The sequence below is a fragment of the Calypte anna genome, chromosome 17, assembly GCF_003957555.1.
Source record: "Calypte anna isolate BGI_N300 chromosome 17, bCalAnn1_v1.p, whole genome shotgun sequence".
Classification (NCBI taxonomy): domain Eukaryota; kingdom Metazoa; phylum Chordata; class Aves; order Apodiformes; family Trochilidae; genus Calypte; species Calypte anna.
The window spans coordinates 1,034,787-1,062,459 of NC_044262.1; the positions used below are offsets into that span (position 1 = coordinate 1,034,787).

Below are 27,673 nucleotides of genomic sequence, written 5' to 3' on the forward strand. Positions count from 1 at the left end.
GAACCTACAAATAATCTACTCCTTTGGTTCCTTAAATCCACCAGAATGAAAGAATTGCCTCCTTCCTGTATTCCTGTCACATCATTTACAAATACAAGAGATGCTTTCAGGCATCTCATAGCTCAGCTCAGCATGAATAAAGTTATTTCTGCTAAAACCAAGCACACTGACATCATTTACTGTCCATGGAGTGAACAAGCAACCCACCTCTATCTGCTTATCTTTGAAGATGTTGTTGATGCTCTTGTTAAATGCTGCTCCAGAGAACATAGAGGTTATTGGGTAAGTCAGGTCTAGAATGGTCTTAAGCACCGAGTTCATCACCTAAAAAGAAAGAAAAATCTATTTCAAAGGTAAATACATGGAAGAATCCACAGTAAGATATGAATCAATGTATGCCACTTGAGAGACACCAGATTCTACAGCCAAGAGGTTGGAAGCACAAATGTTGTTGAGAAGAAAGAAATAAAACTACAGAAACTACAGCCAGGAACAGCCAAACATTCCCAACAGAAAGGCAGCTCTGGGGCCAGTGCTCAGTCAGGATAAGGAGGAATGCACACCAGCATTGCTTCCCTACTACCTGGGTTTTTTTTTACATTTCAAGTGCATTGCACCTGTGCAGTAACCTGCAGAGGAAATGAAGGAAATATCTGAGCTCTGTGGCATTCTGTCCCATAGCCACACCACTGGTCTGAAATCCTAACACCACTCAGTGCCCAGTATATGACATCCTCCCCAGTTCAAAGGGAACAGAAGACCAAAAAACCCAATTAACTCATTCACCATGAAATAAGCTTCACCAGATGAAATATTTCTATTAGATTAAATATCTCTACACCTTCTCTGCAGGCTGACAAACAGGGAGACACCAGAACAGCCCCAAAACCCCTCATCTGGGATCAACATTCAGCCTTTGCTTTACTCCAGCAATGATTTAAACAAGAGGAGGATTAGCCCACATTGTCATGTCCAATTGCTTTTAAATATATATTAAGCATCTGCCTGGGAAATACACGTCCAAATTTAAAAATAAGGATTCTTAAACCAAGTATATGAAGCTGGGAGAATGCAGAAGCCTCAGCAGAAACCCAGTTGTGAACCTGTCACCTTCAGTCACATCCTCATTTTCAGTCCTGACGGGGTGAGGACAGTGCCAACCCAACTGCAGACATGCTTCCCACTGCTACAGAGTTAAATTGAATTAGTTTCCTACTTAAAAATAGAGATTTGGTCTCTGACATTACTTAGAATTATTAAATCAGGGGAAGAGGCATTTATTTAAAAAGTAAGAAAGATCTTTCCAACTCAGCACCAACCACCAGGCTCTCCTTGCTGCAAATGATCTTTACAATGCTGAGCCTCCACATTTTCCCTGCAATTAATGCTCACAACTCATCTTCTACACGAATAAAATACTTGTACTGAATGGTTATTTCTGAATCTTCTCATCCCTCCTCACTGGAAGATGCCCTTCTAGCTGACACTGATGGCCAAACAGCCTCCCTCAGCCTCCCAAGAATAGCTGCTACCTCCTCCCAGCCTCAGGATCAATTAAATTAAAGATCCCACTTTGGAAAAGCAGCCAGAGCCTTCTGCCTTCTGCTCCACCTTCACTGGTGTCTCCAAGAGCTCTGGAATTTCAGTCCCCATGGCCCAGCCTTGGGGCACCCCTGCCAGTTCTCCCAGCTATTTTACAGATCTTCCTTAACTTCTGATGGATTTTCATTCCCAGAGCTCTGCTGCAAGAGGAGATTTCTTTTCAGGAAGATCTTTAATTATAAAATTATTTTTCAAAGCTGCCCCATGGTATGAGACAACTGCAGCAGGGAGGGACAAGGGGGTTGTCACAGAGCAGATCAAGAGCTGGTGATCAAGTGGTGATGGACAATAAAAAACCTGAACTCTCATCTCTGTCCTTTGGTTGTACAAACAGGTGTCAAAGAGCAGGATAATCCCTGGATTTTTCAACATTCTCAAGTATTAAAAACAAAGTGTGAGGGTTTGGCAAAACGTGTTACGAGATCAAAACTTTAGGACAGCAGAACAGAATAAATCTTCTTTAAACTACTGGAGGCACATCCAGAACTGCCTTTTGCTGTGCTTTTGCTGTGTTCATGTCTAAAGTCTGAATCAAACCAGCACAAGAAGTTTGGTGGTTTGGTTTGGGTTTTTTTTCCCCTCCTCAAAACAACAAATGTGACAGGACAAGAAGAGTATCAGGATCCCAGGATCCAGACTGGTGGCAGCTTGATCTGAGCCAAACTGGAGCTGATGGTTCTGCCTCCCCTGGGCCAGGAACCAGCACAGCAGAGAGAAGAAAAGATGAATTTTTGGCCAGAGCAGCTCAATAAACTCCAAGGCTACACAGTACAGGCTTTTAACTTCACATCCCTGTAACTACATTCCCTTAGAGGGCAGAATTCTTTGTGAAATATGTACACCTTGAAATACTAACTCTACAGTTAAAAACCAAAACCCAAACAAGAAACCCAAAGCCAAGATTCTGCAAACATGAAAGCTCATGTGTGTTTCTTTTGCTGTTTAAAACCAGGTACAGAAAACACACACAGACAATACACAGTAACCAGCCTGGTGGGGAGTTTTCCTGCCCCTCTGGATTTTGACAGAAGTAAATTTATTTCTTTGCTGCTTCATTAGGCTGAGGAAACACATCCCATTAAATTATCCCTTCTCCCAGCCCCAAGTCTAGAGAGTTGCCAATTTCTGAAAATACCAATAAGAGAAATAAATTGCAGGACAAACCCAGCATTTATTTTGATGGATTAAGAAATAATAAATTACAAAATACCAGAGTTACCTAAATCCCTCACAATGAAGACACCTCAAAAGAACCCCGCGGGTGAAAAAAAAAATAAAAGCAAAAAGCCAGGCTGCAAGGTTTTTTGCACAGAGAGCACTGAGCAATAACCTTCAGCAGCAAAAGCTCCCAGGTCTGGAGGAGCAGGATCAGCAGCCTGGGGAGCAGGGAACAGGGAGCACTCAAAGCACCCCGAGCATCCCTCACGCTGCAGCCGCTCCTGGCCAACAGCTGCTGCTCTGGAGGACAAAAGGAATGGTCCTACAACCCTGGAGCAATGGGAATTGGGGTTTATCTGCTGGATTTGGTCACCTCTCTCACACTCGGGTCCCTTTTTGGGTGGGTTTTCTCTGAATCCCCCCCAGACCTCCCTGCAGGGCTCGGTGAGAGGAGCCGTGCTCGGGCTGTGGCTGCTGTGACACAAGGCAAGGAAAAAATAACTCAGAACAGGCACTGGGCAGAAGCTGCAGAATCCTGCAAGCTGCTTTGTACTTCAGCTGTGATCTGAACGTGGAGGGAGAGGTCTCGTGGCTTTCTTCTCTTTCCAATGCAAGCATTTTGCTGGACTGAGCTGTTAATGGTGACAAGGGCTTCAAAGGGAGCAGGGTTTCCTTTCTTCATTCTCAAACCCTTGAACAGTTTCTGGTTTGGATGTGGGCCTGGCAATATTGTCAGAATAAGCACAAAAAACCTCAAATAAATCCTTTCTTCATTAAAAAGATTAAATATTTGCTCCAAGAGAGGTTAGCTCTCTCCCAGCTATTTATTTGAAGGCTTCAAGGTACCAAAACCTGCCTTTTCTTTTGTGAAATGTTCTCTAAGCTTTGCAATTTGTGTTCAATAACTAACCAATAGATTAAATTTCCTTCTCTTCCTCTTAAACTATTTCTGATAGAAGTGAATGTGATTCCAGATGAGGCTGGTGAGCTCAAGAGCTGCAACTCTGGCAATGAAGCTGATGGGTGCACAGCTCTGAGAAGCCCAGAATCCAGCATTTCCACCTCTGCATCACCCCCTGTGCAGAAGAGAACTGAGGAGTCAACAAACCAGAGGAAATAAACCTCTGGATAAAGGCATGGAGGAAAATTCCATCTCTCCAGCCTAACCAGGAGAAACGTGGTTTCCTTATGTTCCTGTAAGAAACATTTCAGCAGCAATGCTCAGTTCCCCCTTTACTCAACATGAACCAGCATCATCTGGTGCCAGCACAATTTTTCCACAGCATCTTATCAATAAATTCCCCCAGAGATGTCACCACTTAAAACAACCTTCCCAAACCCTGCTTTGAAGATGAAAATATGTTTTGATGGCATTAAGTATCTAAAGCTAAAAATTTCTCCTGAACCAGAGTACAAACACCCTGGAATTCTCAGGCTACCCCACGAATTAAGCAGTCTGTACTTAGTTTAGAGAAGGATTGGTTACCTCTGTCAATCAGTTCCACTGAAAAATGACAGCATGTGAGAATGAAAGAGAGAAAATTATACAAGAGAGAAACACATTTGTTGAGAGCTGGAAAGGAAAAAAAGAAAAAAAAAAAGATTCCAGCACATAAAAGGAGAAGATAAACCCAAGATAAGCACAAGCTAACACACTTGAACAACATCCCTCAGTGTTTATCATGGGATTAGAGTTTGTGCAGAGCTAAATACCAAGCATTTACTGCTGCCTCCTGGGGGTCCTCGGGATGGTGCAGACCCCCCCTGCTGATGGCTGCCCCTCCCTGGGGGCTGCTTGGGCTCAGCTGCCTGCTGGGGTTTGTGGTTCAGCTCTTGCAGCCCCGGCGAGGAGGGAAGGAGCCATCCCAGAGCTCACCATTGCCCACTGCCGAGCCTTGATCCTCATCTGGTTGTAGCTCCGCTCCTCGGCGTACAGGGCGCTCATGAAGGAGCCAATGGATGTTCCTCCAATCATGTCAACAGGGATGCCAGCCTCAATCAGAGCTCTGATAACCCCCACCTGGGAGCATCCCCTGTGCCAAGAAAAAAAATAAAATATTGTCAGACAAACAAAGAACATAAAGACACAAATGCCACCTGCTAAGAGACCTGCAGTGGGCACCGCCTGAGCTGCCCATCTACTGCTCAGCACAACTCAGTGCCAGAAACAAACACCAAGGACACAGAAAGCTGCAGATGGACCCCCCAAGGGTCCCAGGAAATACAAACCACCCAGCCTGACTTCAGAGTGAAAGTCAGTGATATGAGAACAACAGCCAAGAACTAAGTGAGTGGATACGTGTGGGAAAAGCCAACAGAGCTTCAAGGAGCATCACAAAAATCCACTTGGGTCATTCCAAAGCACAAACTGCTGGATTTCAGAGACCTTTCCACAACGTTTATTTCCATTGATTCTTCAAAGCAACTCAGCCAGGATGGGGTCAGGGGATGGGTCACCACGTGGATTAATAATGAATTTGAAGATGGAAAACAAAGAACAAAGCAAACAGCAATGGCAAGGTGGAACTGTCAGGCCCAGGAGAGGGGCAGGGGAAGAGGCAGCGTTTGAGGATGATACAAATTCCTTCAGGACAGGAGATGTATTTCTTAATTTCAAGAAGCCCAGAAGGAACTCAGAGCAATGATGGAACTGAGTGATAAACAGAGCTGAAAAAGTGATAAAACCTCAGTGCTGATGGGACAAGGAAAAACCAGAAGCAGCAACGTCCCTGCAGCAATGAGCTCTGAGTCAGAGGTGCAGCTTTGGGAAGCTCAGGAGCTGCTAATTGTTGTAAATACTTCTTTCTGAAGCAATCACTACTACCTACCACAGAAAAGAGAGCAGAGGTAGAACATCTGATCTGATCTTACAACCAGTGAAGGACCCCTGTCCCATCTGCAGAAGCAGAGAAATCAGCAGGGGAGCTGACAGCCTTTTTGTCAGTAGGAAATCACAGCCCCTGCTCCCAAATGCTTTCTCCAGCTCTTATCAAGTCACTCAGGAAGCTCATCCCACCTGCATGGCTGCTTTGCAGCTACAGAGCTGTAAAATCATTTTCCATTTTCATCCTTTTTTTCAGTTCCCACCCAGTTTTTGCTCTATTTACGTCCTCTTTCCCCTTGCTGTTTACATCCTATAAATACTTCCTAACAGCTGCCAAGTCCACCATAGGTGTCACTTGGCCAAGCTATGCTGAACACATTCTTTCCATCTAAATAAATCCCCTCCAGCTGCTGAACTGCTCTGAGACAGGTTCTCGGGTATACTGCTGCAAGTGACTTCAATGTCAGGTTTTTGCTGCTGTAATCCAAGAGCAGAAAACGCCTCAATTAGTTTTCCTCTCCAAATTCCCCTTCCCCTGCTTTGCTATTGCTTCTTCTTCAGATGCCTGAAGTTAAAAGAATTGTATTTTTACCCCTGCTGGAGGAGCCCATTGTTTTGAGGCTTTCAGATCCCAGCTATTCCTGCAATCTGTGCCTGGCACTGGCTGACACCCAGAGCTCCCACCACCCAACTGCTCTCTGGAGAGAGCCCACGTCATGGGGATTTGTGCAGACATTTTAAGTACTGTAAAGCATTTCCTGCTCAGAGGGCAACGTTCAACTGGCCAGGGGTGGATTCACTCCCTTAAACCTCTTCTGAAACTGGATCTCCTCATTCAGGCACCCAGAAAACATCAGGGATTTGATGTGATCACTCTGGATTTGGCTTCGTTTCATTGCATGATGCCCTTGAATGAATAACCAAAGATTGCTGTTACTTCTATGGGCAAGCCATCACCTCTGGGTTGTGCACTGGGGGAGTCCCTGGAGGCACTTAAAAGGCATCTGGAGCTGGTCCTTAAGGACAGGGTTTAATGATTAGATGATGGTGTTGGTCAGAGGTTGGGCTGGATGAGCTTGGGGGTCTCTTCCAACCCAAACATTCTGGGATGCTGTGTGATCTGTGCAGCTTCAGGGCCACAATGCCAGTGCTTGGCAAGAGTACAAAGGAGAATGGATTGTGCCAACACGGGATGTACACACAGAGTGTGGGAAGGGATGGGGAAACCTCTGGTTACATAGGTGAGACAGAGCTGAATGTCACTCAGGATGAAAGGAGGAAGGGGGAGGTCACCAAGATCCAAGGAAAGAGCTTCTCAGACACAGAGCACACTGCTGGAGCTGCAGATGCAGCTGTCCTGTGCCTGAAGCCACCTGGCAGTGCAGCTGGATGCAGCATTCCCCTTGTCCTGGGACACTGATGGGGCCTCCTGGCACCAAGAGCAGCTGAGCAATCAACAAGATTACTTTCAAATAACTTGCACCAGAACCCAAAGACTTGCCCAAGGAGTGCAGACTCTATAAATAAACAAAAACTCTGGAAGAGATTTCCCAGAGAAGCTGGGGCTGTCCCTCCCCTGGAGGTGCTCAGGGCCAGGTTGGATGAGGCTCTGAGCATCCTTGTCTGGATGAGAGGTGTCCCTGCCCATGGCAGGGAGCTTGGAGGAGATGATCTAAAAGGTCCCTTCCAACCTAAGCCATTCCATGAGGAATCTATGACCATATATCACCTGTCCAAAGGACAGACCCAGCTGCTTAGAGAGTGGAAAAGCCACCAACCAGTTTGAGGAAGAACTGGAAACCAGAGCCAGGCAAGGTAGGGACTGCTCTGAGCATCCATCATCTGCCCCACGGTGCCACTTAACTGCACTGCTGACCAAACTCCTGCTTCACACTCCCAAAGCCTCCCAAAGCAGGGCTGTACTTCTTAAATTCCCAGCTCCATTTCTTCTTTACTGCTCGTGGCCACAGAGAAATGATCAGGAGCAGGGAGAGGAGGCAGGGGGTTGAAGATGTTCTTCCTTGAAATAACACAGCACAGCGAGCAGAAAGCACAGACCTTCTGCCAGGAGGTTTTACAGGAAAATTCCTGCTCTTGAAACAAGCCCTTGCTTTCATCCCCCCGGGGAGAATGCCACTGGCATGTGACTGTAATGCAGGAAGGCCAGAGCAAGGCTGATAAAAGAAAAATTCTTCTGCAAGACGTGCATGTGTCTGCTCCACACGTGCCTCCGGAGCTCAGATTAGATTCAGCTCGCAGGAAAATGGGAGCAAATGCAGCAGCACAGCTCAGATTAAAGTGTCAGCAGGAACACAGCCTGTCCTCCATGCTCAGGTCAGGGGACTGAAGAAAACACAATTGATCCAGAAACAGAAACCACCCAGCAGTGTTTGCTCCACAAGCCAGGTTTGAGATATCAATGGGATGCTGCCTGTCAGGCTTGGGGACAACAAACATGACACCTGAGCACAAGGAGGGGACACTCATTTTTCAGACTACTGGAGCAGCAAGGCAAGGCTCAGCCTGGCCATGCCACACACCTCCAAAATCCCCTTGAGATTCAGAAAGGAAGAGAAACCCCAGCTCAGGTGTTCACCCTCCCCAGCACCCACCTCTTCTGATTGACTCATCAGGATGAAGGAGAGCTCCCTGCATGAAACGAAACGTTATTTCCTTTGGTTAAAAACAGGATTAAGCTCTGCTGTGTCTCCCCCTCAAGCCTTCCCAAAGCAGGACACACAGCTTGCTGCATCACTTTCCTGATGTAGTTAAGCAGCAAAGTAGGGAGAAAACCAGAGAAATCACCAAGGGGATTTCACTGAGCTCTACTACAGCCTAACAAACCTGAACTAAGGCTCCCTCATAACCTTAAAACTCCTGAAGAAGCCAAGCTACATGAATAAAAGCAGCTTTCCCTTCCCAGAACAGCTGGGATTCAGACCATGTCATGAGGAGTCACCAGCCCCCAGGCTGGGGGTCAGCACAGGTGAGGATGGATGTGCCACATGGACATGAAGAGGTGTGCTGGGCAACCATTCCCCCAGCACTCCTTTGAAAGGAGGGAATAAAAAGAAAGTGACTGAGCTGCCAACCCAGGGGAGGGGACCTGAATAACCCCATTTGGGGTGGGGGTGTGGGATACCTGCTCAGAGTTACACTGGGAGTGCTCTTTGCATTGGGGTGGGAGGATTTTGCAGGGTGCTGGCAGTTGGACTTGATGATCATAAAGGTCTTTTCCAACTAAAACTCTGTGATTCTATTTAAATAAAGTGCTACATAGACTGGCATTTAGAAATGTGAGATAAAGTTTCTCCTTTTTATATAAAGAAGTATTTCTTGGTACATGTTTCATGGCTGATCCCAAGGGTGAAGTGGCAAAGGCACCAACTTGGAAACCAAACAACTTTCCTGCAAGTTGCCAACTCTGTTATCACCAATTTGGCACATTCAGTCTTGTGCAACAACACATACAAACATGGCTTTTAAACCTAATTCCACTTGTATTGTTCCAACAACATTATTTGCTGTCTTTCCTGACCATAAAACTTCCCAGTACCACAAATCTGCCTGAATAATCACAGTGATTAAGCTGCCAGTTCAAGAGGATAACAGAAAGCTGCATTACTGCTGCATTTACAAGGAAGTTTTGAAGCAGGACAACGTTAATGAATTAAGCTCCATTTCTAAGCTAAACAGAGAGAATAATCCCACATTCCTGGGTCCTCACCCCAGCTGCCCTGAAGGAAGCTTTCTTCCTTCTTGAGTTTTAAACCTGTCCTCAGCTACACACAGACTGATCCAGAGACCTGAATTCTTCCCATCTTCCCCTCCATTAGCAAACCCTCATTTCATCCTCCCATTTAACTTCTCCCTTGGATTCCCACCATCTCCTGAACTCCAGGAGCCACCTTCCCTTTAGTCCTGGATGCTACAGACAGCTCAGAGAGAAGCAAGCATGTGCATTGCTTTTTCTGCAGCTCCTCTTTTATCCCAGTCCCAGTGATATCCTGCAAGGAAAACCAAATGCCACGTCCTTTTAAGCACTGCTCGTGTTCCTGCTTTATGTACTAACTTTAGAACAAGCTTTAAACAGAGACATTTGTGCCTGACACAGAAGTAAATGAACAAAAATTGTTCAAGCCCTTTCAGGAGAGCTGTCAGGTCTACCCAGTCCTGGGGTGTGCAGGGACAGGAAAGGAAATCATTGGAGGGGATTAAAAACACCCAAAAAAGCCAGAGTAGAAGTAAATCAGAAAAGACACCAAGGTTGCTCCAGTAGTTTTGTGCAGGAAGAGGGAAGAGAGGCTAAAAAGCAAACTGCATCCCCCATCACTCTCCACCTGGAGATGAAAACCAGAATTCTGTCCTGTACTGAGCCATGGAACAACTTCTTGATCTGCAAAGAAAGATAATATCCTTGGAAAACAAACACATCCCCCTTTCCTCACCCCTGTAGGACCTAGCTGTGAAAAGTGCCCAGATAAGGTTAGGCAGAAATTCCTAAAAATCCCAGCAATGCAAGAGCTTTGCCATCTTCCTGAAAGCACCACAGGACACAGAAAGCATCACCTCCAACATGCTTTCAGCTGATAAAGACATGCAAACCAGTAACAAGAGTTAAACTACAACCCCAACAGCTCCTCATTTTATTTCATCTGTATATCAAAGTACAGCTGTGATTAAATGAGTCTGGGGGGTTGCAGGCTGGAGATCAGGACAGGACAGTCCTAAGGAAACACTTGCAATTAATTTTTAATTTTTTAAAGTCATAACTTTGAAGAAGATGGCTCCCAAGCTCCAGCTGCTTGGAGGATTTAAGAGAAGTCATTAAAACCTTCAACCTCCATGGCCAATGGGAGCAAATGAGCAATTACATAGGTGCTACAGATGGGAAAAGGAAAAATGAAGCATTCTGTGGGTGCCAAGCCGTATGAATGTGGCTTTTATGGGCATGTGAGGACCCAACTGTTCCACAATTCCCTGAGCAATCAGCATGCAGATGTGGTAAAAGCCACATGGCTCTGCCCATGTGTAAGAGAACTGCACTTGGAGGCAGAGTTTTGAACAGATGCATAAAGAGGATTAATAGGGCTGAGCTCTCGGGCAATCCACAGGATGCTCTGTCCCTGAAGAAATCAAAGCCAGGCCTCTCAGGAGCAATTAAGCTGCAGTCCATTACCAACCATTTGCAAACAGAAAGTCTGAAGCCTCCAGCCAGGGCTCAGGAGGTTTTTTTTCTCAACAAAAGCAAATACGTAGAACTCACTGCTTTATTTTTAGGGTTTTGTTTGTTCAAACAGTATACTCAAGGGATGACCTAGATAAGACTCAAATTAGGTATCCAAAGAGAAGTTACCATCATCCTTTCCAAGGAAGAGCTCACATTCCTTGTCTTTCTCCTTCAGCCTCTACAAAACAGCACCACAAGTAGAAAAACAAGTCAAAGGTGCAATCCTATCTTTAAAGAGAAAGAATTTAGACTCTTCTCTGCTATTTGATACTGCCCTGAAATCAAATCTGCTTTTTGAAAGATAAAGAAGAGAATCCAGGAGCCTGACCTGACCCTGGAATTCAGATTTCTACCAGATTTCTGTGCACTTGGCAATGGATGCTCTGCCCACAAGCAGAGCACAAGCACACAGGGCTCAGGACACTTCTCCAAACACCTGGATGGATAAGTACAAGCTTTGAAAGCCCAATCTGAGCTTTAAAAGGCAATATAAGAAAGAAAAATGACAACTCCACTGGCTACTGATACACAGACATCTATTCACACACCCAAATCCATAGGAACAGGTACTCAGATTGCTTCCCTTCCTCCAGAATGTTCCTCCCCCAGCAGCAAGGTGACCCTGCAGGAAGGGGAGTGAGGGCTGTGGGCTGACAAATGGAAAGGTCACCAGGATTAACCTCAGGCTGCTGACCCTCAGCCCTTCCAAATGTCAAAAGACAGATTTGGTCTGGTGTACAAAGGGATCACTTGTAAAGAAAGTGAAATGCAGGAAGGACATTTCAGGTATTCAGTGGTTGGTTTTTCCATGGCACAAAGCAGATTCAGCCTCTTCTCTGTCATTCTGATACATCCACACTGCAGAATTCTTGCTTCATCACCTCCTCTTGGCCCCTGGCAGACTGCAGACACTGAGCTTCATTTTGACATTTAAAAGAAAGGAAGAGGAATTCTACAAGTTTCTTTCCTCTTTCAGTTCCTGACACCTTTACAATACCAGGATGAGGAATGGGATCCCTGTAGCACTGCATACTCCTCAAGCCCTGGCTTGCTCCAGCAAAGGGAAGCAGAGTCCTTCTGGGCCATCTCAGGAGCCAGCAAACAACTGGAAATAAAACACCCATCTGCTGGGGGTTGTCTGACTGTATCAGGGGAACCTCAAGCACCTGCACCATAAAACTTCACCCAGCCTCCCCAGGAGGTTCTGTTCTTACCAGAGATTGAACCTCAGGGTTCCATAACCAACACCAACACCATCACCTGCACAGCAGGCAGAGAAACTACAGCAAGGGAAGTGCTTGGTCTGCATCCTCTGAGCAGTGCCCATCCTGAGGACAGCACTTTGCCATGGAACCCTTGCTTCCCCCTCAGATTTCAGCTTTTTATTCCTCAGATGTTTGATCACAGCTGGGCTGCCCCACCAACAACCAGTCTCCTCCAGTCCATGGTGTCCAAACTGGGAGCCCTCACATTGATGATGCCCAAGCAGACTCCCCAAACTCAAATATCTCCTGTGCAGTCTCTGTCCCAGTGCAGACGAAGCACAAACAAGTTCTTTGTGCCTTGTGGATAAACAGCAGTGCCAAGGGAGCAGAGTCTGCTGGCAGAGAGTAAGCAAGACTGATGAGCAGGTTTTTACTCAGACTTGCCTAAATAAATTGGAGTTGCAGCCACACATGATGAATGCAGTGACTGTAAAGCTTCCTTGCTTTAGTTTTTTTTTTTTTTGTGGAGTCAGGGATCTTGGAGTCAAGGACTGAGGGTGCAGAAGGCAAATGTGATCTCCTGAGAGAACATCACAAGACCTGCATCAGCCTTTTCATCACTGGGTAAAGCCACTGAATCAGAAGATAAAACCAACTTTAAGGAGCAGAGAGACCCCAGGCAGCAGCCCCTAAGTGAGCAGGGGGGAGATGGATCTGCATGTCTGTCCTCCTCTAAAAGCAGGGAGTGTGAGCACCCTGCACGTGGCAGGAGAGGCACCAACACCTCCATCACAACTTGCTTTTCCTGAGCTGCTGCTGCTTTTATCCTCCCTTTTATGAGCTGAAAATAAAGAAAAGGCAAAAAGAACGACTTGATGAAAGAGGCCAGGTGCCCAAAATGAAAAAGAGGGAGTGAGTCAGAGACAGACCCTGAGACTCAGCAAGGAAGTGCTGGGGAAAAAACAAATCCCTCCTGGACATTTCAAGAGCTGAGGTGAAATAATAACTCTGAGGAGAACACTAAATGGAAAAAAGAGAGAAGATGCCCTGATGAAAAATAGCTACAAATAACCTTCAACAGCAGCTCCTCAGGGGAGGCTTAAAGGCTCTGCCCCAAGGAAAGGGCTGGGGTAGAAGAGTTGGGATGCTGGACCTGTGGGCATCATCCCAGGAATATTGTGTGGCAACTGCTTGTACCTGAGCCAGCAGTGTGTCCAGGTGGCCTGGAAAGCCAATGGCATCCTGGGCTGGATCAGGAATAGTGTGGCCAGCCAGGGAAAGTCTTATAATGAGAGGCTAAAGGAGCTGGGGTTGTTTAACCTGGAGAAGAGGAGGCTCAGGGGGGACCTGATCACCCCCCACAAATCCCTTAGGAGGTTGGAGCCAGGGGGGGTCTGGGCTCTGCTCCCAGGCAAGGAGTGACAGGAGGAGAGGACATGGCCTGAAGTGCCCCAGGGGAGGTTTAGGTTGGATTTTGGGAAGCAATTCCTCATGGAGAAGGTGATCAGGCATTGGGATGGTGGAGTCCCCATCTCTGGAGGTGTTTAAGGAAAGGGGATGTGGCACCAAGTGCCAAGGGCTGGGGTTAGGTCAGTGGTGAGCTCAGAGATCTCAGAGAGCTTTTTCAGCCTCAAGAATTCTGTGATTCTGAGACACTGCCTGGTAAAGGTCTCTGTCACCACGGGCTTTTATCCCCAGCTGATTCATTTTGCCTTCTTTTAGACAGCAAATCCAAAAAAAGCAACTAACTTCTTATAACATGAGCTCTCCCCTTCTCCATCAGCAGATCTTACATGTTTGTAGCCTGTGTCTTACTGCAAATACAGCTTCCTACCAGAACAGCTGAAGAGGAACTGGGCTTCTGTACTGAGTTTCCCCATTGTGCTTTTGTGGAACCAAATTCATGCCTAGAATAATGACACAACCAACAACAAATTTGTCATCACAGTTTTGTTTCAGTCCTTCCTCTGAAACTGCAGCACCTGAGCTTCTTCCCAAAGCCCTGGGGATTCCCAGGTATTTCAGTATTAATAAGTCCCTCCCCACAACTTCTAGTTTTCAAACCAGCTTTGCTGAGACAGCCACAGAAACCCAGAGAAAGGGTGGGCTGTGTGGGATGGCTAAGGGTCAGGAGAAGGATTGATGGGAGGGTTAATGCCTTTGCTGCAGGGCTTGATGTGTCCTTATTCTTCCAACTGCATTTCAAAGGCATTATTTTTCTAAATGCAAATTCCCTTTCCTTCCCCTCAAACTCCACAATGTTTCCAACTGAAATTAAGTTAGCACTTAACAAAAGCAAAACACTGTAATTTTCAAACTGTATCACTTCAGTTTGTTTTATTTTTATAGTCACAAGAGAAGGAAAAACCTTTAGTTCCTCCCAGCCTTTTGTCATGACAAACCACAAAGATAATTACTATTAAGCTGCTCTGGTGAAACCTCCCAAACTGACTGTAACTGGGAAGCCAGACAAACATTCCCAAAATAACAACTAAATAATTGATCTTCCTGGTGTCACAGAGCATGATCCCTCCAACAGAAACACCCAGCACCAGCACCCTGGAACCCTGAGCTCCCTCTGGGAGATTCCTGTTCCTGGAACGAGGCAGGAGGTTACCTGGGGCAATACCTTATCCAAACACCAGACTATCAAGAGCCTGTTCAGGGACCTGTCAAGATGTTTGTAGCCAGAAGGAGCTTTAATAACAGGATGCAATTAGGGACTGAGTCCATAATCCCTTCGAGTTGCCTTGTTAAAAGAGATGAAGACCTAACAAAATCACTTTGACCTGCAAACCTTCTAAAGGCAGATTTACAGAGTTCAGAGCAACTTCTTGCTTTCTCTAGAGTCTTAGTTATATTTCCACTTAAAAAAAATATAATATTTTAAAATCCTAATCTTTTGCCAAAGCATACAATTACCTTTCTACTGGAAGCAGAATGCTGACTGATCCACACACCAGTCTGAACCCCCAGCAAAAGCATTTTAGACCATGACATAAATAAGGTCTTAAAGACAGAAGAAATCATCATATTTATCCATTCTGCTATTTAATCCTCTCCGAGGCCTCTGTATTGCATGGGTGCAGAAATGAGGAAATGAGTGGCTGATGGGACATGGTCACATTGCTGAAGGAGTGATGTGCATCCACAAGTCCCAACACAGAGGTTTGGATTAGTGGAGGAGAACAACACAGGACCAACAAACAGGCTCAGCAATCCTGCTCTTCCTTACCTCTGCTCTCGACAACCAGCAGGTGGTAGCTTGCAAATTAAGTAGTAAAACAACAAAAAAAAAATTAAATAGTTTGGCAAAAAATTACAGCAATGTTTACAGAAGGAAGAAAGGAGAGGAATGAGCAAAATGTGCTGCCAGAAATACAGAAGTGCACATGTTTTAACATGGCACAGGCTTCAGTAGAGACAGAGATAACAGATAATAAAAAATAAAACGGGAGAGCTTTGCATTAATCAATTAGAAGCTTCCTGGGTTAGGGCTTCAAGAACATGGTGATGAAGACAGCAAAGAGGGAGTGCTCTTGAGACAAAGGGCTACCAAATTCCATGTCTGTCTCAACATAAAATGCTCAAAATAAAAATGGATTATAAAGAAAAACATGAGCAGTAATTTATCACCAAGATTCATTCAGAACTCAGATGGAATTCTATTAAATTGTTCAGCACACACCTTGCCCCCGTGTCTGCAAAAATGCTCTCTTTCTGGGAAGTAAAGCTGTCAGAAGTGTATGAGTATCTGGGGGGTTGGGTGGTGATAAAGCAGAGAACATTGTCCCATTAGAGGACAATTCTTTTTGCAGCTCAAACTTTTAAGAGCTTCGGGGGCCTTTTGAAATACTGCAAACCATTTTCTAATATCAAAATCCATAGGGGAAAAAAAATAGAGTGCAGGCTAATAAAAAGCAAGTGTCATATTTAGTGCCCTGGTCATCTCCTGGTATTAAGCCCAACTTATGAGAGGTCTCAGGAGGTCGCAAGCACTCAGCAGAAACCCAAACCCAAAGCCAAACCCAAAGCCAAACCCAAAGCCAAACCCAAAGCCAAACCCAAAGCCAAACCCAAAGCCAGGCAGCGGGTTCAGTCTGTGTATGGGAAGCAGCTCCTCAGCACTTCCCCCAGAGGCTGCTGGCAGAGCAGTGCTGAGTCCCAGTGCCACAGGCATTCCAGGAGCTGGCAGGGATGCAGCCCAGGACAAACCTTGCTCCTCCACCCCCCAGCACCAGGGCGATGGCGTTTCCAGTCAGGACTCGAGCCAGGCGGGAGAAGTCGGAGTGGCGGTCGGGAGGCTTCTGGAAGAGGCGCTCGTACATCTCGATCTGCAGGAGGGACAGGGCAGGGACACTGCACCACAGCCAAAACCAGCCTGTTCTTCAAAGGAAAAGAAGGTGCACGAACCACCCGAACCCTTCTCCTGATCCCACACAACTGCTTTTACAGTGTGCTGGGAGAACTTCACCCGAGTGCAAGGTTTTTCTCCAGAAATATTTCAGTTTCTTGACAAGGATGGGAAGCTCCTGGGAAGCACCCCGAGTCTGCCTCTGCTGTAACTTCAGTGTGATTCTTACAAGCACGTGGATAGAATCAGAGAATCACTTTGGTCAGAAAAGACCTTTAAGATCACCCAGTGACAGAACCACAGAGTGCTGGGGGTTGGAAGGGACCTCAAGAGATCCAAGAGTCCAACCCCCTGCCCCAGCAGAACCACCTGGTGGAGGTCACACAGAAATGTGGCCAGACAGGGTCTGAATGTCTCCAGAGAAGACTCCACAACCTCTTTGGGCAGCCTGCTCCAGTATTTTGCCACCCTCACAGTGAAAAATCTTTTTATGTTTCCACAGAACCTCCCAGTCCCACAGTGACCCCAGCACCCTGCAAAACCCTCCCAGTGAAGAGGATCCCACCCCAGTTACAAGCCTAAAACCCTGAGAGTACTGACTGCAGCCAAACACTCATCCCCAGGGAGGCCAGGAGCCCTTACCCCTGTTTCCCAGGGTAAACTTGAGGCCAAAGAGATTTGAGGACACCACCCATGTAGGAACACCATGTCACATCACCTTTGATGTGACTTCCAAGTGAAGCCCTAGAGCTGAGGGGCAGCCAGCAAGGCAGGAAACCTCTTACCAGCTTGGGCAAACTTCTTTTGGAAAAGACTCTGCGTGGGCAGCGGAGGTGAAGGTGAGCAGAGCACCAGCTCCTCATGTTCAGCCACTCCACAGTTCGGGAAGGGAGAGGCCCATCCTCCTTATGGAGCAGGATGAGTTGTTTCTGGGCTCTGACCGCAGTGTTCTCCAGCATCCTCTCCAGCTGCAGCACAAGAGACCAAAGGAAGGGGGGTATCAGGTGGGTTGTGCCCCAGTGTCAGCTTTACAGACTGCTGTACTGGGAAATGCACACACAAAATGCACACACATCTCCTGCCTGTTCCTGCCTCAACTGGCACAACCACACACACAGGACCCCCAAACAAGATGGATTCAGAGAACTACTCTGTTAGCTGTGGGCTTGCATGGCACAGAGACCTCCAAAATCAGACACCTGATACTTAAAAATCAATGATTCTCACCCAAAGCACAGCCCACTAGAGCACTGACACACACTGCTCATGCAAAATGAGATTGCTTCCCAAGCCATACTTAAGCCTGCAGATGTTCAGCATGTTTTTTCTTTTGCTTCCAATCAGATCAGTTTTCCCCCTTGCATTCCTTATTTTTATTTTCTGGTTGTGCTAGGCAGCTGGGAGCCTCACTTTTACTGTGCCTCCTGCCTCCCACACTCAGGCATGGAGAACCAACACCAAGTGAGACACAACAATGCTGCAGATGGTACCAGTCCCAGGCTCCTTGGCAGTCACACTCAGCACTTCACCAGCCTGAAAACCCCACTCGTGGCCTCACTTTTAACTTCCTTGCTGAATTTATGTGCCTGGTCAAATGACTTTCAAGCAACAAAAACATCAAAAATAAAAACAGATAGGAAGGGGGGGGGGAAATACAGCTTACCATCCATAATACAATATATTAAATTATTCACACAATATAATTTAGATCTGTTTTCTCCTAGGCACATGCCATGAATTCCATCCAGGTAGAAAAGAATTTGTCTTTCTATCTGGAGATTCTGCAAAGAAATTCTGGACAGAAACACAAAGCCTCAAAGCAATTTAGCTTTTGATTTACTATTGGCTGTAGTGAAATGAGGCAACCAGGTGCCACTAATTGCCAGGGAGTGGCATGAGCTTGTGTCAAGCCCACCTGTGCCTAATTAGGGTGGGACCCACTGGGCATGAGCAGGATTAGGGGGCAATAAAAGGTATGGTGGGCTTGACACAAGCTCATGCTCACTCCCTGGCAATCTGGCACCTGGTTGCCTCATTTCACTACAACTGGCCACAACAACTCATTAGAGGAAAAGAAGTTTGGTGAGAACACTTCTAAATAAAATTTGCCATTTCAGAGGCTCCTCATTCAGCCCTTTTTCTCTTTATAATCCACATTTCTCAGGAATACTGCACTGTTTATGCCTCACTGGGTGTTAAACCCAGGAAAATTCCATGAGTATGGAAGAACCTCCTCTGCTCTGGACTGTTGAGCCTGCAGACCCCCCAGGGAGCCATTCCCACACCTCTCCCACAGTTGGCTCCTGGTCTCCCAGCCCAACGATGAGGATGCAGTCAGCCTGGCGGATGCAGCGCTGGGTCCAGGGGGTGAGGGTGCTGTCAGCCTGGTACAGAACAATCCTGTGGATATCCTCCTGCTGCCCCAGCCAGCTGGTCAGTCGGTACTCGTGGATACTGGGGAGAGAAAAAAAAACCCAAACAAAACGAATTCCAACATTTGTAGCACAGCTCCTGACAGACCAGAGAGAAATCTTGCCTGTCAAGGACATCTGAAGGGCATCAGACCTGCAACTCTTGCTTGCCCTAAGAACCTGCCCAGATTTCCAGGCTCAGACCCTTTATCTCTGTGATTTATACCATTAGATGTATGCACAGAGCTAACAGCATCCCTCAGGATGAGTACACAATCCCCACTTGGAGCAATTGAGCTTTTCCAAGTGAGAAGGCAATGATGGAAAAAAAAAAAACCAACCCACCCACATTCTAACCAAATACTCTTGAAACACTGCTCTCTCAAGCACCTCGATGAGGAAGCTCAATGTTAGGACACAGAACTTTATTCCCAAGCCCTGTCTAATTTATAAAACCATCTGCATTTTCCCCCTAAGCCCCACTGGTACCTATCCAGAGCAGCAGAACCCAGTCTCTGTTTGATGTTGTCACTGGTGAGCAGCAAAGCAGGACCTGGAAGAACAAAAAAAAAGTTTCCTGTGACCACCTGTAATTCCCAGCTCCCCAGAAACCCTACTGAGAACACAGCTCTAACAAATGCAGTCCTCTGAACCTGCTCTGAAGATGGTGACAGATCAGGACACTGACTGGAGCTGTCAGAGAGGAACGAGCTGGCACAGAGTCCTCAAAACAATTTTTCACACTTAACTACAGCATCTTCCCATTCTCCATCCCCCCTGAGCTCTGTTATCCCATTACTTTCTGGGCCATTCCTCACTCTGGGATGACAATTCCTGCTGCAGCTGCACTTTCACAAACACAGCATTCAGAATTCCAGCTACAGAAAGTCCAGGACTTTGGTCTCCAGGACAAAAGCTACTTTGCTGCCCTATTGAAATAAACTCTTTGTTTATCCTGCACTGAGCCAGCTCCCCAGATGGATCCTAGAGAACCCTATAGTGGGATTACCACTTTCTATCCAATACACCCCATACTCTGTAGGGCACAGTCCAACTCCCTGCCCAGCCAGACACACACTGTACACCAGATGAATTTTGAGGCAAATCAAGTGTCTTGCAGCCACTTCAGTCCCATTTCCTTATTAGCAATTCCATTCCAGCAGCAGCAGCACAAGCCATGTGTGCTGGAGGCTGCAGAAAAACTGCAGCTAAATACAAAAAAGCAAAGCAAAGCAAACTTAAGAGGGATTAATCTCGTATGTAAAGAAAATATCATCTGTCTTATCCTGAGAGAGAAATTCACTTTCACAAAATATGAAAGCACAGTTGCTTTGTGTTAATGTTTTCCTAATGTCATCCTTCAGTTTTTCATTAATAAAAGAACTGAAACTCATGTAGGAAATAACAAAACACTTAATTATGTGAAGTCTCTCAAGGCATTAATAAAGCAGCATGCCCTAATGTGTTTAGCAAAAACCAAGGAACCGTGAAGGAGCAACATGGTAAAAAGGCTGGAATTCCATCTTTCTGTGCTCCAAAAGCAAGAAGCACAAGCACAGGGTCTGGAGCCACCATCCTGACCTGCAGGGCCAACTCGTTGTCCCCCCAAAGCTCAATTCCCCCTGCAAAGGCTTCATTCTCTTGTACCATACTTCACTGTTAGACCTGACAAGAACACAGAAGTCTGATTTTTATCTTTTCTTTTCAAACCTCCAAATAATGTTTGCTCTTTGTCACACTGATGAGGAAGGAGGAGCCAACCAAAACATTCCCTGTGCTGAGACCAAAAGATAAAAAGCAAAAGCTGGTGAGAAAGCCAGGAAAAGAGGATGATTTGAAAGCAGAATTTAATTTCCTCATCTCCCAGTAAAACTTGGGGGAGTTGGCTCCTATGAAAGGCACAAATCCAAAGCTGAGGGAACGAGCTCTTTAGCATCTCCAGACCTGGACTGGTTTGACCTGCCCATCACTCCTGCATTTGTGCTGCTCCTGGAGCTGTCTGCCTGCAGGAACAGAGCCAGTGCTGGGGAGGGAATTTACCACTTGAGTTTTATCATTCTTATCACTGAGAGAGGCTTTGATCTGCTTCCCCATTCAGCCTCACAAACAACAAACTTTGCTGCATGGGATAATGGGCTTCAGAGAGGTCTCCCAGAAGAGGCATTTGGGAGCCTGTGTGCTCCAGAGACAGCAAGGGAGGACAGGCAAACGTTGAAAAAGCAGCCAAAAGCAGAGCTTTCATTTATCTTCACTAACATGGCACATTTCTCAGCAAAATGGAAATGATGTGCAATCCAAATATCCTCCCAGGCTGGGTGACTTACAAAGCTTTCTGACAATGGTGGAAGTTTAATAGGCAAAACAGAAGAGCCAGGAATGCAAAATGAGCTGGAGAATATCATAAAAATGTCAAGTAAGAGCTAAGGATGAGGAGGGGGCAGCAGGTTCCACCTCAGCACTTCCCTGTGTCCTGCCTGCACCCCAACACTGAGACCCAGGGACATCAGCAAAGAGGCCTGGAGTGACCACAGTGCCCATGGGGGACACAGGTCCTGAGGGGAAACCAGCAAACCCAGTTCCCCCAGTCAGCCACAGCACCTTGGTACAGGGCCAGGCTTTGTAGAGCTGGAGTGCAGCTTTGCATCACCCAAGGTGATGGATGCTGCACCCACAGAGACTCTGACTGGGGACAACACATCCCCATCAAGCACCAAGAAAGAGCCCTGGGGAGGTGAACTGAGAGATCATGGAAGGATTTTCCAAATGCTTTCTTCTATTTTGAAAAGCAGCAGTGAGCAGTACCTGACACAGACACATGGATGGACAGCCATGGCTGTGCTGGCTCACACCAGACCCTTCCCCACCCCCAGCACAGCCCCTGGTGATGCTTCCAACCAAATCAGCTCCGTTTGGCTTCAGAAATAACAACCATCTGCTCTACACTTCCAATTTCTACCAAGCTCCCAATTATTCAACATTAAATAACCCTCCATTAATGTGATCAAGAACACCAGCATATGTGTTCTCAAGTGTATAAAAACGATGACCAAAAGTGTTATTTCACTCAACTGCTGAGAGCAATCAAGTTATAAAAAACATTCTCAAGTACCCCTCCAACAGCCACACCAGCAGGAAGGAACCCCAGACTGGTTTGGGAGGGAAGGGACCTTCTGGATCACCCATGGGCAGGGACTCCTCCCCAGTTACATTACCCCAGTCACCCCATCACCTCCACCCCAGACATCAGCCTGGTTCCAGCCAGCACCCATCAGGTGCTGCCCTCTCTTAGCAGGATCAGCTATGGGGTGATTAGCTCCAAGAGTATAACAGAGGTGATAGGAGGTGACATCAAATATTGATCTAAACCCAACACTGCCCCTCTGACTGCAACCAGCAGGTTGCTGGGGAAGAGCATCAGAGCAAGGACTTCATGACACTCTCAGGTCATTACTGTGACTTTTAGGAGCCCTCAGGGGATTTTTCTTTCACTGAATTTGCTGAGATTCTGACTCCCAGGTTTTAGGTGCTTTAGGCAAGAGAATGCAACAGTCTTACCCCCAGGCCTGGAGGATCAGGATTCCTGGGGAATCCTCATGGAGCTTCTAAATTACTACTCCAGAGCAGCCTTTTTTCTGTAGAGAATTACAAGCCCATAAAAGAGAGGTGAGGACTAAAAACCAGCACTGGCAAATATCAGAGTCTATTTCATTTTATCTTTTCAGCATCTAAGGCACTCAAGGAATGGTGAGGCAGCCCTTCAGCAAGACTTCCAAATCCTGCCCAGTTAAGAACCACAAGTAACACAAGAGAGACATAACTCTTCCTTTCTTTCCAAGATGAGCATGGTGCTCACTTTTGTCATTTTTTTCCCCCCTAGCACCAATTTCCTAAGATACAGAAGAGTGGGAATGCAGTTATCCCAGTTATAAGTCTAATAAAACATGGCCAAAAAGTTGCCCAGAGAAATCAGAGGCCCAGAGGTCAAGGACTGCTCTCAGATGGTCAGAAATGGGTGTAATTCCACCTCACCTAGAAAATATACTTACACAAAAAGATATTGTCCAATATAAAATGACAGGAAAAAAAATATTAGCACACCAAACTGAACTGCCTGGACTTCATCAAATGGGAATTTGTATTTGGCTTAATAAAGGTCCACAGAATTGTGTCAACAAGACAGAGCTGAGAGATGAATTTGATGCCTCAGTGCCTGATCTCCCCCAGCAAAACCACCAAGAGGTGGCAGAATCCAGATGTCACATTAAACACTTCACTTTTAAATCTAATCTGGGTGTAAAGGAGACAGAACTAAAATGAAAAGCTCCAATAAATTAGTGATAAGGATACTTCAGTGAGCTTTCCAATACGAGATGCATTTTTAGAAATTAAAGCTTCTATTTAAATGTCAGAAAGGGAGGAGAGATACACATGTTGGATTTCAATCCCTCTCTACTTCAGTCTGAAATGATACATGATGGCTCCCATACATAATCAGAATTTGCACAGCCATGTGGTATCATTTAGCTGCTCTTGGTAAAAGGACAAAAACATAGTCAGGAAAATAACTGTAAAAAATCTGTATAATGCAGAAGAGCTTTGTGATGAGATGCTCTGAGCTCTACCAGGATTAGGGGGGAAAATGTCAACAACAACAGACATCCCACACCTTCATCAGGACTCATCAGCATGGTTATCCTCACCTCAAACTCTTCACAGCAGTAAAACTTTCCCACCTCCATTTCACTCCAGCTCACAAGTGGAAAACTCTTTCCCTTTCCCATCCCAGCCCAGCAGGCAAAGCAGTGAGGAAGCAGTGCTGGAGCCTCTGGCTCACCCTGCAGGACTTCTCTGCTTCCTCCTCAAATGTGAACCCAGGTGTTAAATGGAAACATCTGACTCCAATTTATAATTAAACAAAAAGCTTATTCTAGAAAAGCCAAAAGGAGAAACAACACGAATGTAGCAGTGGCAGCAAATCTACACAGAGAAAGCTCTCATTTTCATCATTAGGAACACTGAAAGGGACTTCCAGCATCATGTCCCAGGTGAAGACTTCTTACCCACAGCACTGAGAGCATGTTTGAGCTCCAGAGTGAAGGCTGTGAGTGGCACCTCCTCTGACACTGGCATAATTGCCACGGTGGAGAGATTGCTGGCAGGATTCCCAGCATCCCACTTGCTGCTCGAGCTGTGCAATCCAAGGGCATGACCTGTTCAAAAAGAGAGAAAAAAAACCCAACAAAACATGCCATCAGCCAACCTGGGAAGCTTGGTGTCATCTCACTGTTTTCAAGGAAAAGCAAAGGGTCACAGAGTTGCTTAACCCAAGATAAATTTAACTCCTTCCATATCCTAGAAAAGGGAAGAGCTCCCACTTATTTCATTTGTAAGAGGATGAAGGCCAATTCTCCTCATTCTTGGCTGCTGACAGCACGTGTGGGCAAAATCAGGCAACAACCAAAATATCTGGATGTCAGGAGCAGGTTAAATACAATGTGCATTTACCTGACCTGTTAAGATAAAAAGGCACCTTCAGCAGCCATGACTTTGGAACAGGTTTTAGCCCACAAGAGGAATTAGCTTAACTAAAAGAAGAACCCAAAACCTGTTGTAAGTATCAAAATATTCCAAAAATTAGCATTCTGTTTTTATGGCATTCCTGATCAAGGAGATAAACACCTCCTTTTAACAAAGCTGCTGTAGGCAATCTGCATATCCCCCTATCCTTGCATCTCTTCACAATTCTGTAACATGGAGCTCTACAGGTATGTGCTTACAAGTATTGAAATAAAATATGGAATCTCTGAAATAGCTGTGGGAAGATCTCCAACACAACACAGTGAGCTGGGTAAGGACAAGGACAGGCAGAGGGAAGGATCTGTTGACAGAGCACAAAGCTAAAATCTTCCAGGATAGCTTAGAAGAGGAAAAGGCCAATGACATGGGGTGTTCTGCAAACTGCTGCTTTTACTTTGGCATTATTTCTTCTCCCTCTAACTCAGCCTTCTCAGACAACCTCACTGTGCTGCTAAAGCCCCTCAGTTCATGGCATGATTATTATATTATTGTGATCCAAGTTCAGATTTAATGTCCTGCTTCTCCCATTCCACCCAGCAAAGGCCCCAGTGCACCATTAAGATGAATTCTTGAGGTGGACACAGGAATACTTCATATACCAGATAAAAACCCATCCCAAGTCTGTATGGAAGATCAACACTACCCTGCAGGACACACAGGAATATCAAACAAGCCTTTTTTTTCACATATATTCAGCAACTGAGTCATTCAAGGCTCCTAAAACAGCTCAGCACAGAACATTTAGCAGGTTTTGCCACTCGTTTTGGATATCTTCAAGAAGATGTGTGGGTTCAAACAAGTCACACATCACGCTCAACTCCTTCAGCTCCCCCAGTCCTCACAACTTCAAGGGCAATCCTCTGAGTTCCCACTCCTGTCCCTGATTTTCCTCCCCTTTTCTCCAGATCCCACCCTGCCCTATTCCCAGTGCAGACTTCAGCACCCACAGACATCCCAATACAACCAGCACTGGAGGTTCCAACTCAACTGCCTACAGAAAGCAAGGAAAGAAAGAGTGGAAATCAAGATTCCTTCCCCAGTACTGCTCCAAAACGTGGGAATTTGACACCTTGTTTTCAAGGTCTCCCTGGAACATTTGCAAAACCAGCCAGAAAAGTCACTTAAAAAACCCAACCAAAGAAAAACCAAGTGACCCCCAGAGAAAAGAACCCCACAGGAGCCTTCAGTGGTTACTGTCCATCTGCTTCCTTTTAAAAGCTACCCAAGAATATCTGGAATATTTGCACATTCTCAGCAGTGCTTTTCCAGCTCGATTGCAAATCCTTCCATTCCCACACTTAATTAACCATGTCCCACCAAAAAAAACCCCAAACCCAACTTGTAGACACATATATATAGCACAAAATCACCCTTCCCTTCTGACAACAGCTAAAATACTGAGTGCCAAATTCTCCTTTCAGTATGTGCTTTCTCTTTCCAGATTTCAGGCTGTAATTCCAGCTCCCAGGAAGCAGCAGCATCAATGGGAGCAGGGCAGGAATGATTCTTACCTCCCTGCTGAAGACTGCCAAGAATCTTCTCCCCCAGCAAGTGAATAAGTCTAGTCACAACCTGGCAATGGGAGAGAAAGAAAAAAGAGAAGAAACAAACATTCAGGCAGAATGTACTCAAAATAGTACACTGAAACAGCTACTTTTAAACTTCTCTAAGATATTCTCTCAAGCTGAACCACCCACTGACAAGGGGTTTTTTAACCACAGCTTCTTTCCTGGCTGTAACATCTGGTGACAGATCATTTGTCTTGATTTCTTTTACCTGTTTTGCCCTAACCTATAAAACAAGAAAAGAAAGCAAGCAAAAAAAAGAGCAAACACAGTATTTACTGTACTCTGGGAACAAAAGAAGAAGAAGAAAAAAAAACCACACCACAATTCTATAGGTACTGAAGCCAAAAGGCTCAAGCCTGTCCTCAGATCCTCCCCCACAATCTCACTTCCACCTGACCCCTGGTGCTCACAGTGACCAAATTTAAGACATCTTGAAAAAAAGAGAGAAATACACACTCCAGACACCTGCAGAACAATCTAAGAAATATCTTTCCCCCTCAAATCACAGCGGGAATTCTTCATCAGAATTATGGGACTAATTGCCCTTGCTAAGGGAGACAACCTGGAGAGCATCCCCCATAGCCAGCTCCCTGACCCCTGTGTCTGCACACCAGGACTTGCCCTGAGGGTGTTACCAATGTTTTACACTTCTGAACCACTTCAAACATCAGAATATTAATTACTCCCCAAAACAGTCTCCTAATTTATAACTTTTCCTGCTTTACAGACAGCTGAGGAGGGCTCCAGCTAAGTCAAAGTCCAAGGCTAATGACAGAGCTAAGAATAGAACAGATTGGTCTCGTTTTCCAGTTGGCTGCTCCTATTACCAGGAAATATTATTTGCCTCATTTGCTCGAGCAAACCTTACAGCCTTGGTACGTATGGATATGGAAAAATTATTTCCCTGGTGGCTTTGTAAGACAAGGAAATTGCTCACCAGAAGGGGATGAGTCACTGCTGCAGTCATGGCAACCTTGAAGGAACAGCAGTTTGGGATCTGAGCTAAGAACTGGCCTGAAATTTCCTTGGAGTTTCATATTACATATGAATTTTTTAAAAAAAATTTAATTTTTTTTTCATTAAAAGGCAATGTTTTCCTTTACAAGAGACTTGTCCATCTGTCTGAGGGTGAAGTCAATACAAATCACATCTCTCCATGAAAAACAGACCCAAGCTCCAGTGGTTCACCTGCCTCCTGTCACCTTGCAGGGCAGCCAGAGCAGCTCCCACCAAATTCATTTCAACTGGAGAGACTAAAAGAAAAAAAAAAACCCAACAGGAGGAAAAAAAAATTTTAAAAAATCACCCTTCAGGTTTTCCAACCCCTCTGTTCTAACATGCCCAGTAACATGGGCCAGGAAGGAGCAGAATGACCCAAGGGATTATGACATGGAAGCCAGGGGACCCAGGAGAGGAGCTGGAGGGAACTGGTGGGGTCTGGTGAAGCCTGGGGAGCAGAGGAGGAGGAGGAGGAGGAAGCAGAGATGAACCCTTGGGCTGGGAGATCTCAAAGGTGTCCCTGTTGAAGGGAAACACAGAGCTCTTTGAAGAGGTCATGGAGGTGATGGAGGCAGCAGAGGGGGTTTGGGCAGGGGGTTCCTGGGCAGTGATTCTGTGTCACTGATTCCCAGGCTGCCTAAGGAGCTGGATGTCACCAGGAAAAGCTCTGGGAATTGGCAGTGAGGGTGGAAGGCTTGAACTCTGGCAGCACTGCTGGGAAATAAAATGGACTGACTTGGAAAAA

The 27,673-nt window shown here is 45.9% G+C and overlaps 1 protein-coding gene across 2 annotated transcripts in view; it reads right to left on the reverse strand.

Moving 5' to 3' along the window:
* Window positions 1-27,673, reverse strand: part of PNPLA7 (patatin like phospholipase domain containing 7) — an 89,380-nt gene that overhangs the window by 18,434 nt on the left and 43,273 nt on the right. For both annotated transcript variants that reach the window (XM_030461288.1, XM_030461287.1), the window contains exons 21-28: window positions 25,873-25,933; window positions 23,845-23,994; window positions 19,274-19,337; window positions 18,659-18,827; window positions 17,159-17,341; window positions 16,235-16,353; window positions 4,637-4,793; window positions 208-324 (exon numbers count right to left, since the gene is read on the reverse strand). In XM_030461288.1, the coding sequence (XP_030317148.1) occupies window positions 208-324; window positions 4,637-4,793; window positions 16,235-16,353; window positions 17,159-17,341; window positions 18,659-18,827; window positions 19,274-19,337; window positions 23,845-23,994; window positions 25,873-25,933 (1,020 nt within the window). The remainder of the gene's footprint in view (window positions 1-207; window positions 325-4,636; window positions 4,794-16,234; window positions 16,354-17,158; window positions 17,342-18,658; window positions 18,828-19,273; window positions 19,338-23,844; window positions 23,995-25,872; window positions 25,934-27,673) is intronic.